We start from the raw sequence: 20,592 nt of genomic DNA on the forward strand, positions 1-20,592 counted from the left end.
ATGGTAGGTTGGGTTGTTGGTGTTGGTGGTTTGTTTTACCACTCAGCTTGATATAATTTCCAAGTACTTGGTACTATTACATCATGGTAGGTTGGGTTGTTGTTGGTGGTGGTGGTTTGTTTTACCACTCAGCTTGATATAATTTCCAAGTACTTGGTACTATTACATCATGGTAGGTTGGGTTGTTGTTGGTGGTGGTGGTTTGTTTTACCACTCAGCTTGATATAATTTCCAAGTACTTGGTACTATTACATCATGGTAGGTTGGGTTGTTGTTGGTGGTGGTGGTTTGTTTTGGGGTTATTGTTGTTTGTTGTTGGGTTTGTTTGGGTCTTTTACTAAATTTCTTTCTTGAAATAGAAATTATTCACATCTGGTCAAGTGGAATGGTTTTCTCTGAGGGTATAATTACAAATTTATCAGACACTCAACAAGCCAAAATCTTATTCTTAATGCTTATGTTATGATCAATAGAACTGTGCAGGTATTCATGAAGTATATAGTATGTATTTTTGAAAAGTACCTACTAAAACCCAGTATCAATGTCAAAATTCTAGCAGTCTTAAACTTCTATGCATAAATATTGCTGGGGGTGGGGTGGGGGGGGGGGGGGGGGGGGCTGATTTTTGCCCAAATGAAACAAAAATGCAGTTGCCTCCCTGCCTCACCCCCTTCTTATAGGCTTATTGACTTATAGTTAGGGCAACACATTGGAGATACAGAAATTAATACTCTAATACATGTAGAAACTGCAAGTTTGAACCCGTATTGTCTTTAGAGGACTATATCCCTTTGCCTTACATGTGCTATTTATTTTGAGTGCCACTCATGACAGAAAGTATCATTATTACAAGCTTCTCAAACAGGAAGACTAAGAAATAAACCCTTGACTCTGTGATCAGACACAAACACCATGTCATAATCACCCAGGCTTGGTGCCTATAAACTTTTAGAGTCAAGACTCGAGACTCTATTGAGTCCGAGACACTAATGTCACGAAAACGCCATACAAACTGTATGTGTGTGACATCATCAGAGATTGAGTCTGGACTCTTAATTAAAAGTTTTATAAGCACGGATCCAGATCACAGTTAAGTTATCTCAAGTTGGGGAAGTGCTCAGATTTAACACAGTTCGTGTACAGTCAGTCCATTCTAATATTCACTGGATTGGCTTGGTGCTTGTAAACATTTAGTCTAGACTCGAGACTCTATTGAGTCCGAGACACCAATGTCATGAAAATGCCATACAAACTGTATGTGTGTGACATCATTAGAGATTGAGTCTGGACTCTTAATTAAAAGTTTATTAAGCACGGGCCCAGATCACAATTAAGTTATCCAGCTGGGGATGTGCTCAGATTTAACACAGTTCGTGTCCACTCTAATATTCACTGGACACAATCACTACATCGGCCACATTGTGATCACCTAGATGGTCGTAGCCGGTCATGTGAGTGGATGAGTGTGCCGACATCATCATCATGGTGTTATTACGCTGATAGGACAACAAGTCAGAATCCTGATCCATGTACTTTGCATCGCCGTCGCCACTCGGTCGGTCTCCAGCAAACCAGTGAGTCTGATCGGGCTGCTGCATTGACCAATACGACTGCATGTTACATATTGGAGCTCCACCACTGTCCTGCCTTTCGTGATTGGTGGATTCACTCACACTGGGAGCAGCATGTGTGGACTCTTTTATCTTTGCCACTACATTGCCTGGTCTCTTCCGTGCAGTCCTCGGTTTCCGTTTGGGGATCTGGATGATGTTCATCCCGTCAACATGCTTCAGGTCATCGGATCTGTTGTACAAGCCGGTAAACACAGACAATGCTTCCAGATTGAGACCTTTTATTTCTGAGGCATGGTCGAGCATCAAGTGATTCCTGAAGTCCTTACCCATGTTTGACCCATAGGAGCAGTACTTGCATGGATAGATCTTAAGTCCAGCGTGTTTCCGTGTCTTGGTGATGTGCTTGCGGACATTCTCGTGGGTGTTGCAGGTGTAGGAGCAGTATGGACACTTGAAGGGCTTGGAGCCCAAGTGAATGCGCATGTGGCGGTGGAGGTGAGTCCGGCTGCCTGCCTTGTAGCTGCAGTGCTCACAGTGGTAGTTCCGCTCCTGCGTGTGAGTGCGCACGTGCCGGACCAAGCGCGTCTTCGTGGCGAACCCGTTCCCGCACGTGTCACAGAGGTACTTCTTCTCCCCGGTGTGCGAGTAGATGTGCACCTTGAGTTCACTCTTGAGCACAAATTTCCAGGCACAGCCTTTGTAAGGGCAGCTGAACTTGCGCTCCCCATGCCTCTTCATGTGGTGGACGACCTGCTTCTCGAGGGGGAAGACCATGCCGCAGATGTCACACATGTGGCACTGACCCCTGTCCTTGTTGATATGCTCCTGCATGTGCGTCTTGTACTGGTCGGTCTTTTTGAAGTGTTTCCCACAGATGCCACAGTTCCTGTCCAGAAGCCCGAAATGACACATGAGGTGTCGTCGCAGCGACAGACGAGCCACAAATGCCTTGTCACACAGCTTACAGGCAAAAGGTTTCTCACCTGTGTGCTGTCGAAGATGTTCCCGGAGGTACTCCTTCTTTAGCAACTTATCACAGACTAAACAAGTGATTTGTGCATTGTTCGGTAGGTAGTAAAGTTCACCAAGAAAAGATCCAAATCTTTGCGAGACTTCATCCTTGCCACACTGTATCTCTGCCAAAGATTCCTCACTGTTTATATGATTATGCTGATACTGGAAGTGGAAATTGCGCCATTTTTCATCTGCGAACTGCATGCTACACTCAGAGCATTTGAACAGTGGTTGTGAGGTACCCTGTGTCACCAGCTGTTCCTGGTGCATCCTTCCCGAACAGTGAATTCTGAAGGCTTTACGAGATAAGAATATACTTCCACACAGGTCACAGGTGAAGATGTTTTCAGGATGTTCATTTTCAACATGTTCACGCAAATCATCAAGCATTGCAAAACCTGATGTGCAGTTGTCACATCTGAAAACCTTTTCAGTTGAAAGTGTTTTAGTTTCCTTTCCGAAGTACAATATATTCAAGTTGGGATCACTCTGAGACTTGACAGTCACATGTACATTGGTCTGCACACATTGCAGCATTCTATCACTAGCATTGTCTTCTTTCACTTCTAGCATTTCATCTGTCTGCTCATCTTTCTTATTAGCAGACTGACTATTTCTACTGTCACTGGCATCATCAGACTTCACATTACCTTCCACTGCACTCTCTGCTACATCAACAGCAACATCATTTTCTATGATCACATAGCTGTCGTCCAGATCCGTATTGAAATCAGTGGACTGCTGCTCTGTCTGGAGGTCTACTTTAAACGCTTTCGTTCTCATCCTCTTGAGGTGCATGTTACACTTGGAATGCTTAATGAGGGACATCTTGCTTTTGTAGCACTTGTTGCACAGTTTGCAGATGTATGGTTTGTTGTTCAGGTGAACCCGACCAATGTGCACTGCTAAAGCCGATGCCGAGAAGAACATCTTGCCACAGGTTGAACACGATGGCTCCTTTCTTCCCTTGGCTCTTGCAAATATTTCAGGAGGAATTCCCGTTGGGTGTCGGTAAGCCACATGCTTTCTCATTCGCTTTCTCGAATCCATCACTATGCCGCAGTACTGACATTTTATTTGGCGTTTCTTTTCTTTCACAATGCAGAGCAATTTGCTTTTCCTGTGAAGGTTTTGGTGACCCTCGGAAGCGATATGTACTGAAATAGACTGATGATCAAATGTCGAGTATTTGCACGAAACGCACATAACCTGGCCTACTATAGCAGAGCAGTTTTTATGATGCAAGTCAGATGCAATATGTCTTTGGAAGTCCACTTCTCTGTTGAAGAAAAACTGACATATACTACACTGATAAGGACTTAGTCGGAGTAGCAAGCGGTGATATTTTTGCAACATGTGTATGACCTGTGGATGGTCAATGGCACGGTTTCTATGAAATCTCGTCAAAAGATGTCGCACTATGTCATAGAGTCTTGTAAAACTTTTATTGCAAACTGAACACACATGATTCTGTTCTTGTCTATCAATCAGTCTTGGACAACTGTCAGTTGTTTCTTCTGTTTTTGAACTGTCAGTCAGTTTTTCCATTCCAGGGTCATCCTCCATTTGTCTGAGGAACTGTGATTCTTTTATCTGATGATCACCAGTTGCACAGTGTTCTGCACGCTCTTGATCGGACCTGAAGATTCGACTACAGCAGCAGCAATGTCCACAGTTATCATTTACAGAATGGGAGTGGTCTACAGCAGACTTGCATATAGCACAATGAACATCGTACAAAGGACGCGTCTTGAAAGAATGCTTGCAGTTAGAACAATAATACAACCGGATAACAAGTGGTTTGATGCATTCATTCAAAAGATCAGGTTTTTTCTCATTATCAGAATGTTTTGCTGCAACAGCATTTTCCGAGTCTCTGTTTTTATCTGTATTCTCATCACCCTTGGACGCATCTGGATGTTTACCTCTACATAAACCCTGGTGGCGTGAATATGCAAATCGATTGATGAACATTTGAGAACACTTGCTACAAGTATACACCTTATTATCATCTACAGATTTGTTACTGGACAGTTGTCCTGCACCTTTCTGTCTTCTGTCTTTTGAAGTAGAATTTATTTTACACATGTCACAATGCATCGAAAAATCGGTCTTGTTTTCAAAACAAACTTTACAGTTTTCACATTCCAAACTGTTAACAGTCTGCTCTTTTTCATCAGCAAGATTCCCTTGCTGCTTAGTTTGACCTTTGACCTGATCACCACTCTCCTGGCTCCAACTAGAGCTAGATGTGTTTTCTGGATGAGACGACTTTTCAGAGTCATACTTATTTGGTTTATCAGCTCCCAATACTCCTTGAGAAATCTGTATTTCTGAATAGCCCAACTCCTGGTTCTTCACATTAAATTTGTGTGACTTTCTCCTGCAGTGATGAGAATAAGAAAACCTTGATGGCAGTGAGACTCTACATGCCGAGCAGTGATAGCCCTTGCAACCACCAGACGACTTGCCACGTGTTTTCAACTTGTGGCTTTGCATACTGCAGTGATGGGAATACTGGAACCGATTATGAAATGACACCCCACAAGCATGACACTCATAGACTTTGTCAGGCATCACTTTATCACTTTTGGGCCGTGCTCTAGACATTCCTGGTTTCCACTTTCCTCCATGACCCATCCTTGCATCTAAATATGATCCTCTTCTCCATCTGTTTCCTGCATTGATTTTTTTAGAAAATGAATGGACTGGTCCTTCACCAGGTTTCCACTTGCCTCCAGTGTGAGAACTTGGTGGGTAGGACGAATTATCGTCATCATCAGATATGTCACCAAAACTGCCATCCAATGGGAAGTCCACCAAATCCTCATCACTGCTGAAATCAAGGCTGCTCAGAATTCTAGAAATGGGAAGATCAAGATCCATTTCTGATTCGTCCATAGTGTGCCTGCCTTGAGCACAAGGCTTACTGCCATGCTGGGATTTACTCTGGAGCTCCAAGGACTGAAAGAAATCTTCACAGTTTCCTACACTGGTCTGAGGCATCACAGAATTGGGACTGACAACGCCAGAAACTGGACTGAGGTTTGCTGAGATGAATCTGGACAGAGGTGAATGTATTTCCAGGGACAGTGTATGTTCAGTCGACGAGCCCGGTAGACTGGTGGAGCACAGTGTATTAGCTGATGTCTGCTGAATATCGAGTGGACTCATTTCTGGTAAAGACACAGGCTGGTTTAACGAAACAATGCTAATAGCAGAATCGGTGCAGACATTCTCTGGTGGCAAGTTGTATGAAGATGTCTGCCCACCCAACGTTGAAGTAAAACTATTTACATTGCTTTGCAGTTTACCATCAATAGCCTGTGTACCATTACCAGAAAAACAACTGCCAGTTGAGGGAATTGCAAGACTGCTAATTCCTGAAATTGAATAGTCAATGGTGCATGAGCCTGGAACATTCTTCTCAGAAGACAGATAGTTACGACTAGTTTCTGAAAGCACTGTATTGGCTTCATTATGCCCAGCTGTGGAAAATATGTAATTCCGCTGACCACTTGAAGGCAGTGACGTTAAAAACTGGTTCGAGACGATCTCAGTTAATGTTCCACTAGTAATGATATGTGAAGATGGTGGCGTTTCACTAGCGTAGGAAATAGCAAGTTCTGAAATTGAGTTTGATGAATCTCTCCCAGCATCATTTGAGTGGGATCTTTCCCCTCCATTCTTCGGAGTAGTTGTCTGCGATTTCTTCGATCGACACTGACTCTTTTTGTGGACGATGTAGTTGATGAGGCCGATGATGGTTTGGTTACAGGCCAGACACAGATGAACATCATCATCATCCATCACTGAAAAAACCCAAAAGAATACCCACATTAAGACACTGTCTGGAATTGGCTGCCATAGCAACATATTTCTGGCTAAGAGACTTTTTATCACCTACAACTACATATTAAATTTAAAAATGTGTTTACAATATCAGTGTCCATATATCCAGTGTGTTTCTGGTTCTCCGAATGTTTGTAGTAATTAATACAAAACTGGATTTTATCTCCCACTAATTTCATATGTATGAAAAATATATATATATATTAGAAGTATTACAAACATTAGAATGACCAGAAATGTTTGGTATAAATATACACACATATTGAGATTCTAAACAAAGAAAGAAAGGAGGTTTTTTTATATAATGTCACACAACACATATTAATGACGTTATATGGTGTCAGACATACATGTATGGTTAAGGACCACACAGATAATGAGAGGAAACACACTGCCACCATGCACAGTGCTACTCAAGATTTCTATTAGCAGCAAGACAGGGCTCGAAATGGAAAATAAGGAAGGAAATGTTTTATTTAACTATGCACTCAAAATTTTTTTTAATGGTTATATGGCATAAGATGTATGGATAAGGATCACACAGATATAGAGGAAACCCGCTGTTGCTACTTCGTTTCGATTAGCAGCAAGAGATATTTTATATGCACCATCCTACAGACAGGATAGTACATACCATGGCCTTTGTTACACCAGTTGTGGAGCACTGGCTGGAACGAGAAATAGCCCAATTGATGGGGATCAATTCTAAATCGACCGTGCATCAAGCGAGCGCTTTACCACTGGGCTAAGTCCCTCCCCTGGGAAGTAAAATAGAAATATGGCCTGCTGTTATGTTTTCAAAATGGCAGGCCAACAGAAATATGGCCTGCTGTTATGTTTTCAAAATGGCAGGCCAACAGAAATATGGCCTGCTAAGAAAACATATGGCCTGCTGGAAATAAAGACAGCATGAGGTTTGGGACAGTGTGAAAAAAATTAGGACCTCTGAAATGTATTTTAGAGCATTTTGGATTAAAATATAACAGAATCCCAAGCTAAATACCAGATGAGATAACCTGTGTAAATCTGTCTCGTGAAAAATAACATACAATTTTTGGATGGTTTTAGTGGAATTTTTATATCAACTGCTAGGTCTACAAAAATGGACTGCTCTTTGCTTTTCACAGGCCGCTAATTCGAGCCTTGCAAGGGATCTTATATATGCAGCATTCCAAAAACAGGATAGTACTGTACATACCATGGCCTTTGCTACACCAGTTATAGAGCACTGGCTGCAACAAGGGGTTCACTGACAGGGATCAATCCTAAATTAATTCCAGATAACTTATAAGGCTAGTATTTTCCACTAGGCTATGATGTCCCACCCCACATTTCTAAACAAGAAAATATATTTAATATATTATTTTAGTCTTCATAAAGGCTCTATTAGTCAGAAACATCTTTAATAATGTAAGTTTTATAACATTATGCTCAAAATCATGTCACGATTCAGATTGCAAGTTTCGAAGATTACTACACAATTCTAAATTAAAAATGTTAAATAGCAATTGCATAAGCAATTTTTAACTGAATGGCAACTGTTGCTGGTCAAAATTTTGAAAAGATAATCTCCCTTGTTTTACACTTCTGTAACAGTGAAGTATTTAAATTAGGCGAGAAATAAATTTCCTAAACATTCCAGGGCTACATCATACATGTCGGATTTCAAAAGTTATGAAAAACACTTTATTAATCCATGGCCTGTGATCATTGGATCTATGGCCTGTGATCATTGGACCCACTGGAAACTTTATTTCAGTAAATCTTGGTAATCTTGGATTGTCTTATCATATAAAGTGAAACCCCTCAAGACCGGAATTCTCTCAAAACTGGATCTTTTAACACTAAGTTTACCTCTCTAAAACAGAAATCTCTTTGAAACTTAACACTGGATGAATAATTAAGTCCCAAACTCTTTATTTAGAGCAAATTGTGCCTCTGAAAATCGGACAATCACTGTGAATCAGACCATTATCAATTATTATGGTGCCACTAAATGTTTTGTTTAGTCTCTGGGCTAGGCCCCCCATACCCCCTGTGGACTGTGGTTTGCGTTCAATTCCATAGCACCTAGTGCACAGGGCACATTAAGGCAATACTTTTCTTAACGTCAGGGCTTCTAGATTTTTTTTTTAATCCACTAGCCATGGGATCAATAATTTAAAAAATGTACTAGCCATGATTAAAAATTCACTAGCCCCACTTTACTTTAAGTTAATTCAATTTTACTAAATAATAGTAATAATCAGATATGTCACATAAAGAGGGAGATAAGAGCTTAAAAACACTAACATTTGGGGTTGAAGTGGGGTCAGTATATTCATATTTACATATTTACAAAATAGACTTAACTGCAACATTTGACTCTTTTTTCTTTTTTTTCACTAGCCGTCAGGCATGGCAATTGTAGTTATTTACTAGCCCAACATTGAATATCACTAGCCACGGGAGTGGGGCTACCATAATCTAGAAGCCCTGTTAACGTGCACAGCGAGTTACTTTCATCTATGTAACAAATTTAAAATGGCGCAGAAATTTTGTTGGAAGATTTATTTTGTTAATAATGATGGGAGTTCTTCAGTCGGGATTTAGCAAGTACAGTAGGTTATACATTTTGGTTTGTGTGTCCATTTGTCGCACTATTTCGGTTGAGAAACGATTGAAACATGGTGCCACAAGTTTTGAATACCAGCTACATTAAGGTTATTTAAGGAGATTCGGACATAGTAAAAACCACACTTACTACATCCCTCTGGGCCCCGCTCCACGAAGAGATCTTAGCACTACTATCGCCGTAAATACCTACCATTGTGACCTTAATTTTTGTCTACGATCGCCAGCCCATTCCACGACACGGCGTAGTTTACTATCGTCATAAATTACTGTGAAAATTTATAATAGGTACGAGGCAGTTGTAAGCCACTAACGTAGCTGTTAAATGATGATTTTGTCATTTTCTAAGAAGGATACTAACTTTTTGTATAAAAATGGATCTAATATATAGCAAATAACTTTTATAAAATTCGGCATTCGATGAAAAAACATTCTAGGCCATAGACTTTCACACGAAAATATGGGAGATAAATCTCATGTCTTATGCATTCGGCAATTATCGCTTAGCAAATAAACTGACAAAGTTACTTCATGGATGTCAATACCAATGAATACATCTAAGATGTTCCGAAAAGTCAGTAACCAATTCATTATTTAACTAATTCGTACTTCTTCGTAAAGAATATTTTAATCATTAAAGGGGCACTTACGACTACCGTAAGGTTGCTTTGTGGAACGGCTGTAAAGTTTACGGTGCCAGTTGTAAAATTCATCGTAAGTCACTACAATTAATTAACCTTAGCTACAATTCTTTCGTGGAACGGGGCCCAGGACTACATAGCACCATACCTAAACATTTCTTTCTGCCAGAAACACTGGCCTTAGATTATAACATTTGTAAACAGTTCTGGAAACTAGACATAAACAGCTTTTTGATCATACCACATACATTAACAAATTCATAAATAATGTATTTTTTCAAATGTAACATTTTGCTTGATCATGTCCAGGGCCCCATTCCACGAAGCGATCTTAACACTACTATCGCCGTAAATACCTACTATTGCCTCCTTAACTTTGTTCTACAATCACCAGCCCATTCCACGAAGCTATCTTAGCACTACTATCGCCATAAATACCTACTATTGCCTCCTTAACTTTGTTCTACAATCACCAGCCCGTTCCACGACGCAGCGTAGCTTACTATCGCCATAAATACCTACTATTGCCTCCTTAACTTTGTTCTACGATCACCAGCCCGTTCCAGGAAGCGATGTTAGCACTACTGTCGCCATAAATACCTACTATTGCCTCCTTAACTTTGTTCTACGATCACCAGCCCGTTCCACGACGCAGCGTAGCTTACTATCGCCATAAATACCTACTATTGCCTCCTTAACTTTGTTCTACGATCACCAGCCCGTTCCACGACGCAGCGTAGCTTACTATCATCGTAAATTACTGTGAAAATTTACAATAGGTACGACTCCGAGGCAGATGTAAGCCATTAACGTAACTGTCAAATGGCAGTTAAATGATGATTTGGTCATTTTCTAAGGATACTAACTTTTTGTATAAAAATGGATCTAATATAAACCAAATACCGTTTATAAAACTCGGCATTCGATGAAATACATTCTAGGCCATACGACCTTCACACGAAAATACGGGAGATAACTCATGTCTTATGCATTCGGCAATTATCGCTTATCAAATAAACTGACAAAGTTACTTTATTGATGTCCGATACCAATGAATACATCCAAGATGTTTCCGAAAGTCGGTAACCAATTTATTATTTAACTAATTAATACTTCTTCGTAAAGAATATTTTAAAGATATTATTTAATATGATTAGAATTTTTTTTTTTTAAATGTAAAAGAATTATATACCGGTATATTTTCCATTTAAAAATATTCCCCTGAAAAACAGAACCAGCTAATTCGTTTCGGGAATTTCCGTAAGATTTGATCCGTGACGTCACGAAGGGAACTCTTTTCGATAGTCAGCGCCATTGTTCATTGCTTCTTTTGTGTTTATTATGGTTAAACAGTGTGTTGTTGGCGGCTGTAGCAATACAAAAGCCGATAAATTTAGTCTTCATGCATTTCCTAGTAATGTTGCTGTGAGAAATCTGTGTGTGAATTTGATTAAAACAACATGAAAATACTGGACAGGAAGAAAATGCCGGAGACCGTTGTGACTGCAGGTACTTTAGTTTCGATTCGTCCGAACTGGCTTGTCAGCTTAAGCGAGATATGGGAATACCATGTGTTATGGCTTTTAAAAAAAAAATGCCGTACCAACAATTTTTCTGCGACACAAAACAAATGACAACAAGCCGATGCCATCCACACCGAAACGACCTTGGGGTGCATATCGTCAATGTCCCAAATTGCATTATGCTTTCAACTCCGGTCAGTTTGTTTTTTCATGCACGGTTCGTGCAATCATCGAGATCCGATTTGTTGTCGTTTGCATCTCGTTCATTTATGAGATTTTCTTTACAGTTCGAGAACATTAAAACAATAAAGTACAAACAAGTAAGTATCTATAGCCTAGTCCGTCCCATCCTACAAAAATGTAGGGTTTTTTTGTAAAAAAGATAAGAAAAAAAAGAGCTAATTTTGTATGCATCTTAGAAAACAATTGGCTCAGAAATAAATGACTTGTAAATTCCATAGTATGAAAAAAGGCGTTCCCTGTAAAACACACTATAAATACATTAAATTAATTTTACTATACCTTCCCACAGAGAAAACCTTTTTTCATACTATGGAATGTGCTATAAGTTATTTATTTCTGAGCAGACTGTTTTCACAACTGCACACAAACAAATAGTATTGTTTTGTTATTTCCAAAACACTTTTACTTTTTTTTTTTTACGTCAAACTAAACTGAAATTATTCACACAAAAAAACATCTTCATGGAGGGATGGGACGGACTAAGTCGTTTTTGTTTATTTGTTAAAATTATCGATATCGGGTCCACTTGACTCGTAGAATTCAAGAGTTATTTATCGTCTTCTCTACTACATAACAAGTATTAGAATATACAGTGTAGCAAAATAATTCGCACGAAAAGCTAAAGAACAAAACAAGAATAAAAGTTTTAAATTAGTGGTAAGCTGTCTCCACGACCATTTTCATCGTCATCTGTCAGGCCGGTGGTTCGTCGGAAGATGTTCCAGGTTCAAACTGATAAGGCATTATTTGTTGTGTTGCACAAATATTAGTCCGGTCGTCATTACTACACTATTCATCATCGAAAGAAGAATCGCATGATCAATAAGCTTGGCAGTCGCTGTCAGTCCCACTTTCGCTTGCGCTGAAAGTCATCTCGTGATTCGTTTCTGTGAAGCGTGTTCCCTTCGTGACGTCACAGGCAAATGTTTTTACCGAGAATTTTACTCGGTCGTTTCCGGCAGTGTTCTACGAGAGCGATGTTCTAATACTTTTATGGGGCATTTTTGTAATTATTGATTTACGTATCGGTGTAAAATATTATTGCAATGAATTAAGAAAGCATTTAATTGTGGAATTTGAAATTTTAGTGTATGGTCTGGCACAGCACTTTAAAGGGGCTCTTACGACTACAGTAAGGTTGCTTTGTGGAATGGCTGTAAAGTGTACGGTGCCAGTTGTAAAATTCACCGTAAGTCACAACAATTAACCGTAGCTACAATTCTTTCGTGGAACGGGGCCCTGATCGGCTGATGCCCCTGCGCGTGCTGTAACCTCACCGTGGTGCAGGGGTGTAACATTCTCTTTGAGAATGGCCAATACAGCACAAATTAAAGTTTAGAGTAAAATTCGGTGTTCGTAAAATTCTGTGATATTTGTATTTGTATTTTTGCGCAGTTGTTTACACTGTTTTTGTTTAAACCTTGAATTTTTATATTGATGTTGATCATCACTTTATTTATTTGCATTACCATAGTTTGACACCCAATAGCCGATGTATTTTTCGTGCTGGGGTGTCGTTAAACATTCATTCATTCATTATACCATAGTTTGACACCCAATAGCCGATGTATTTTTCGTGCTGGGGTGTAGTTAAACATTCATTCATTCATTGATCGGCTGATGTTAAAACTGGTAACGATAATAGATCATACTCTGTAACACCAACTACAGCATTAACTTGTGACTAAGACAAGCAACTAACAACGGTGTTTTTTTATAATTTAATTATGTTTACTTACTATTTTGATTATTTCAATAAATACATGCATATTATTTTGTTAATTATATTTTACACGGTTAGATACCTTATTAATTAAACATAACATAAACACATTTCAGAAATTAAGTGCCCTTCTATGCGCATGCTCATCAATTCTGGAACAAACTCTTATTGTGCATTCGAACGACTGTTCAGTGGTGTAGGGAACGTGATCCTGAACGTTTCGGAGAGGGTGTGATGGAACACATTCTCACTTGTTAGGTGTTCGCGAATGCAGTTTCGAATACACGGTTAACGCGACAACGTCAGTTTTGATGCAAACTTTAAACAATTGAGGTTTTTGAGTACACTTTAAAAAAAACAAAAAAACCCAACAACAACAACATATTCGCACGCCCCCCCCCCCCCCCAAATTACTAAAGGTCCACTTTACTGTATTAAATTTAAATAACGTTACTTAATCGTTGTTGTTTTGAGGTGTTATTTTTATGTTGATTGGTCCCATCACGAGCAATTCGCACCCACCCATTAAAAAACCTGCGTACGGGCCTGTGTTGTGGGTGGCCCCCCAGACCTGTACCCTTCTTTACTGATTAATAACTTTTAAAATATTTAAACCAGTATAATAATATTTTGCATTTGGTATCATCTCTATATAATGGCAGCCCGTTTAAGTAAATGGCTTAGAAAAGGTAGGTGGTTTTCCCCCTCATAGAATTATATTCTAAACTTCAGCGCGATGCGACATGTTTTCAGTATCAACATGGTATATAATCAAACAGATTCGGTCCAGTACGCCATGTGAGTCCAAAGAGACAGGACCAACGCAATTAAAGGAGGGGACAATTAAGGCATTTGGCCTGGTATGCATACTCAACGATATATAATGCACATTATTGCTTACTATCAACAAGTATAATCGTATAGTTAATTAATAAAACGGTTAAATGTGACAGCTATTATATATAACGGGCGCAGCCATTTTGTACCATCCCAGTGAATACGCCTCTGGCGAGCTGGTGGTTACGTAATACCAAACGTGTCATGTCTTCGAACTGAAGAAACAAAACATACCTGATTATTGCAAATGCATCACAATGTTCTGTAATAATAACCATCCCAGTAAGCCAGCAACAATTATATATTATATTTCAAAGTGTCGAAATAACTGCATTATGTTTTGTCAAAGTGTTGAAATAACTGCATTATGTTTTGTACATAAATTAATCCATGTACTGAAATAATAATTGGAGTGTTTTCTTGGTTAATTGGTCTTTTCTTTCCGTGGCCTGTACCTGTGGTTCCTGATTGGCAGGTGTATATTTAGACGGTCCCCAGACACTGTGTCTAAACACAATAAAAAGATGTGCCTCTTTTATTAAGATCACAGGGTATTGTGTTATAACTGCACGGATATCCCTCAAATCGTAATGGACTTATCAGCCTTCCTGCTTTATTACTGAAGTAATTCCGTAAACCCTTGATTAAGTAGACTTTCCCCATCTAAAATCACAAAACTGACTAATTACGTCGTCCCAAAGAAAAGAAAAGTATCACTTGGGTATCATGAGTGGTCGTTTTTGCTCGAACGTACCCTACCAATAGGCCTAATAATATGCATTTTTTCTTTGTATTTTTTAACAAAGAAAAATACTATAACTCCATTTCGTTATATTGATGCAAATTGAAATATATTTAGTTAAATAATTTATTATACTATCAAGTCATTTATGTTGTTTTACAAGTCAGGTTGATGAAAGCGAAGCGCCTTGTCGTAAATTAGCACGTTTGTTTACACTGTGATGGACGGAGCCGACGTCACTTCACCCCAAGCTATACCACCGGTCGTCACAAAAATGAAACAAAATGGCTGCCCCCAGTTAGCAGGAATAATCATGAACTCTAAAATTACGCGTTTTTCATTTGTTAAAGTGTCAGTATGTGTTGGTGGTCCGGGTATGCATCTTTCCAACACATACGGCTCTAGTTTGAGTTGACCCTACCTTTAAAATGGCTTTGGCTAGGACAGTATTCCACTGCCCACACAAAGAGCATACACAGTATATATTTAATTGGTATAAGTCTGCCTTTAGTAGACCAACAATCAAGCAAGCTGCCTTTAAACATTTTTTTTTGGCCAAGCAGTCTGTTTTGGGCCTCTAATTGTTGTCCAGACATAACCCTTTTTATTCTAAATTTAATCCACTTCAACCTCATCCTTAACCTTTCTTCTAGAATCAGTCACCGGTGACGTCACAGATTGGGTCAAATATGGCTACTAATGGGTGGACCTTTTGCAGTTGAATATTTAAATACATTGGAGCAAATAATTTGGCTTGGTGGATGCTGCTTAATGCACCATTTTAAAATGTTAAATACTCTTCCAGAAGACTGCTGGTTGATGTCAAACACAATATTTAGGGTTGTGGTACGAGTCTATAAAACGCCGACATCAAGGCTTTACTATGCATAAGGCGTGCCTCAAATTGTTAGGTCTCTTAACTGGGATGGTGATATGAAAGAGTTTTAACATTAAAGGGACACCCTAGTTTCAACCCGTGAAAATTAACATTAAGTTTAGTTAATCTACAAACCTGTAACACATTTTGATAACGTTACAACTGAGTGAAACACGAGTCTATGACTTTGAAATGGTGAAATACCCTCTAAAAATAGACTAAAACTAAACTCCACAATTGTTACTTCACAGACGCACGTGTGTTTTTAAAAATATGAGAAATGCATTTTGTGATATTAAAAACACCACGAAGACCAAAAACACTTTGGATGTGCGGACATCGATAATCTAAACCATAGCATCAGGGTAAAGTATGATTTCAGTTGTCAAAAACGGCAATAATAGTAAAAAATATTCCTTAGTGTTTAAAAACTAGGGTATGTCCCTTTAATTATTATCAATAAAGACAAATATATTTGCTTGTGTGCCTAGCTGCTAGCATCCTAGTATCGGGGATAATGGAATGGTAGATATAGCTGCAAAGTTGCTTTGGATTTGCCTCATGTCAGGGTTGGTCTGTCTTGCATTGATCTTATTCATGATATTAACTGATCCATTTTTTCAACTTGGCAAGATGATTTGGCAGTATGGTTACAAACAAGCTTCATTCTGTCACGGCCTTCTTGGGAGTGGCAGTCCTCCTTTAAGTAGCGCAGGAAGAATAAAACACTGTGTTGTGCTCGTATCGATCATACACACTTGACACATTCATCTATTGTAAATGGTTCACATTTTGGTGGAGTGTAATTACATGTATTTTAGACCAACGAGTAGATACATATGGCCAGGTATCAGTCCTGTAACCTCAAAGTCTCGGTGTGCAACCAGGAGTTCGTCTCTTACTTCTTAGTTTACGTACAAAAGGAATGTATTTTTCACAATGATTTACAAAAAAAGTTCCATGTTGTTAGGTTGAATAGTTAAAAGGTATACACCATAGAACATTGAAAATGTGTCCATAATTAGTTTAGTATGTGGTCTATTGATAAAAGATGTTTGACGTTGATGCAGTTTACTTTTAAAATGGTGCCTGATAAAATTGTGATGCACATACTGAAAATGATGGTTGATTGGCCCACTCTCTTCTACAACTTATTAATGTTAAACATCTTCATTTCAAGATTTCCTTTTTTTAAGACTTTGATATTAGAGAGATGTGATGATTCTTATGTGACCTATCAATTCAATTTACCTCAAACATTTTCCCCTACTTAACATTTTGAGGAATGTGATTTTTCACACCCTGGCAAGGCTAGACTTTAAGGGTGGCCATTCGGCAAATTGCCACAGTGCCCTAGATATATGCTCCAATGCCCTGAAATTTAAACCACCTAATCGTAATGCCCTTCCACACCCCCAAAAACAAAAACCCTAAAACAAAACACATAAAATCTTGTGTTAGTTGAGGCCAATTGGCCTTGCAATATAATTTGCCAAATTCAAGGTCGGTCCTGGTGTTTTAAAAAATAAAAGTATGGTTTTTAAGTCTACCACAAACGTTTCCACACAACTGTTTGTTGATTTTCTTAAAGGAAGGAAATGTTTTAACAACGCACTCAACACATTTGATTTACGGTTATATGGTGTCATACATAATGGTTAAGGACCACACAGATATTGAGAAAGGAAACCTGCTGTCAATCTTGGACTGACCATGCATCAAGCGAACGCTTTACCACTTTTTTCTGAAAAGAGTCCCACACCAAATAATGGACTTGAAAATGAAATCTCAAATGTTGAAAAAAAAACCCTCTTAAAGTAAGAAGTGCATTGCATCTCTGAAAAAAAAAAAAAAAAAATAATAATAATAATAAAAATAAAAATCAGAAGACAGGTTGTGGTAAACCATGGACCAGATTTCTTTGCATACAGTATATTCTCCTCAGTGGAAAACATTTTTGACATTACATAATTGTATCTTGGATCATTTTAAATGCAAGCTTTTATATAAAATTGAAACCATTGACATATCCAGGGTTTCATATTGGAGGGGCCATCCACATTTTGGGAAATTTAACAAAAAATTAACATTGTAATAAAATGGTTTTGAGCAAATTTTGAATGTTCTATGTTGCATACTTTTTCAGCTATTCAACTTTTAAAAGTGGGACTTTTTTTTTAAAGAATCACCCAACACAATGTATTATAAAAAGTACAAAACACTATTCAACTTTTTAAATTTATTTCTTTAACAAACTTTAACAACAATAAAGATATAATGAAAGAAAATAGCCATACATATATATATATTCTGTTATTACAAAATAAACCATCATAACTTGATGCCAAGAAAATATATTACTCTATTTTGAGTACAAAGAAAAATAAATACTGAAAATTACCATGAGTCATAAATATAACATATAAAACAAGTCTGTTTCTTCTAATATGGTGCAACATGAAACAATTCACTACATGAGAGCTATTCCAGACAGCAAATGGAAGGATGGAGGCACCAAGCTTGTTTAAAACCACTGACTCTAATTTTTAGGAAGTGTACAATAGCATCAGCTATTACAGCTGTTTTGGCCATTAACTTACACAATTCTTAGAACATTTTGATTATAAATTTTAGCAAATTCAACATGCTACAAAGGTCCCCGATACCCCAAAATACTTTTTATGCAAAACACAAAATGTCTCCCTAGTTTTTACAGAGTGTACAAGAGCATTGGCTATTACAGCTGTTTTTCCCATTAACTTATAAATTACTTAAAACATTTTGACTAAATTACAAATTTTGGCAAATCTAATGTATTTTGTTTTTACCCTGATGTTTCCATTAACAAAAAAATCCCAAAATGTATGTACCTTAAAGACTAGGATCAAAGGTTTTAATGTTTAACAAAATTATATCCATTCTAGTAGATCATTTAAAGACACCACTAGAGTACATTGATTTATTAAGCATCGGCTATTGGATGTCAAACATTGGGTAATTTTGACAGTCAGAGAGGAAACCTTCAACATTTTTCATTAGTAGCAAGGGATTGTTTATATGCATCATCCAACAGACAAGATAGCACATACCACAGCCTTTGATATACCAGTTGTGGTTCACTGGCTGGAACAAGAAATAACCCAATGGGCCCACTGATGGGGATCGATCCCAAACCGACCACGCATCAAGTAAGCACTTTACCAAATATCCATTCTATTCCCCTAAAACTCCCCATAAAGGGATAACCTCTAGAACATTAATTGACAGAAATACAGATGATCCCTGGAACATTAATATATGGCAATAACATGGGTAATACCTAGAACATTAAAAGGTGCTACTGTATGTCAAGTTACATAACAGCAGTTTCCTGCCAAAATTATTTAACTTTTACCTTAAAATTTAACTATATTTTGCCTATGAACAAAAAACTACAACCAAATAATTTAATTTACTATAATTAGGAAATAACTATTGGAGAATCTTAAGATAACAGCTTGTGGAATTAGGTGTATTCAGTTGAGGCACACACTTCCTAACTTTGCACACTTCCCAACTTTGCACATTAGATGTTGTTAACAAGTTTGCTGTCTTGGTGCAATTCATCTGTCTCCGATAGCCCTATGTAGCTGCTGGCCATCAACTTGCCAGATGTTCTTTGATTTGATCAGGGTTTTAAAAAATTATTTTTTTGTTTTTTTATTTAATGACACACTCAACACATTTTATTTACTGTTATATGGCATCAGACATATGGTTACGGACCACACAGATATTGAGAGAGGAAACCCGCTGTCGCCACTTCATGGGCTACTCTTTCCGATTAGCAGCAAGGGATCTTTTATATGCATCATCCCACAGACAGGGTAGTACATACCATGGCCTTTGATATACCAGTCATGGTGCACTGGCTGGAACGAGAAATAGCCCAATGGGCTTGATTTGATCCGATTTGAGGGGACAGGAATCTAGTTGTACTTCACTGCTGTTTACACTGCATGCAAAACCACTAAGGGCCGGATTCACCTGTTTTGTCTTATATGCGTGTAACAATTACTACATACATTTACAATGCTTAAATACCGGTGTTTAAGAAAAGCAGGCTTCGTAAATTTGGGACTAAAAGATTCAACATTCCCGAGTTATTTAAGCAAAGATAATGTGTAGGATCAATTATTTTGTAGTTATTTAACAGAAATAAATGTAAAAATAGCGAAATATGGCACAGTAACTTTAAGATAGCACCTTTAATTGATGGGCATAATACAGATTATGCCCGAAACATTAATTTATAAAAATAATAGGTGGTCCAAAATATGTATTGGATTTCAAAATTCAAATAAAAAATAAACAACTGCTTATTACATCCACTGCACGTTTGTCTCTATGCTCACTAGGCTTAAAAAGATAATATTTTGGGGGTGGTGAATATATATATAACAATAGTCAACTGCCCCATGTGAATGGTTTTGGAACAGTCCCAGTTGAATGCATAAAAGTATGTTTCTAAAGAATTAGGAAAACAATATTTGTTTACCAACGCTTAGCACATTATAAACCTTGTCTATTTTATGGGTCTTTAGACACCTGGTCTAAATAGTGTGGGGAACTGGATGCCACCACATTAAAAAAAAAGTTTCTTTTTGTTAATGGCACCACTAGAACACAACAATTTATTAACCATTAGCTATTGGATATGAAACGTTTTGATAATTCTGACATTTATAGTCTTAAAAGGAAATGTGCTCCATTTTTCCCATTAGTAGTAAAGGATGTGTTATATCCACTTTTCCACTGAAAGAAAGGTTTTTTGTTTAATGTAACCACTAGAGCACACTGATTTATTGGAAGTCAAACATATAGCCATTTTGACACAGTGACAGAGAGGAAACCCGCTACATTTTTCAATTAATAGCAAGGGATCTTTTATATGCACTATCCCACAGACAGAAT

General features: G+C 38.1%; 1 protein-coding gene across 1 annotated transcript; it reads right to left on the reverse strand.

Annotated features, from left to right (window-relative positions):
- Window positions 1–790: 790 nt before the first annotated feature.
- LOC121388947 (zinc finger protein Xfin-like) lies at window positions 791–13,328 on the reverse strand. Its single transcript, XM_041520493.1, has 2 exons — window positions 13,200–13,328; window positions 791–6,400 (listed from the first exon to the last, which is right to left on the reverse strand). Coding segments are annotated over exons 1-2 (5,019 nt in total). The 5' UTR covers window positions 13,201–13,328; the 3' UTR covers window positions 791–1,382.
- Between the last annotated feature and the right edge of the window lie 7,264 nt (window positions 13,329–20,592).

The sequence above is a fragment of the Gigantopelta aegis genome, chromosome 14, assembly GCF_016097555.1.
Source record: "Gigantopelta aegis isolate Gae_Host chromosome 14, Gae_host_genome, whole genome shotgun sequence".
NCBI classification, from domain to species: Eukaryota; Metazoa; Mollusca; class Gastropoda; order Neomphalida; family Peltospiridae; genus Gigantopelta; species Gigantopelta aegis.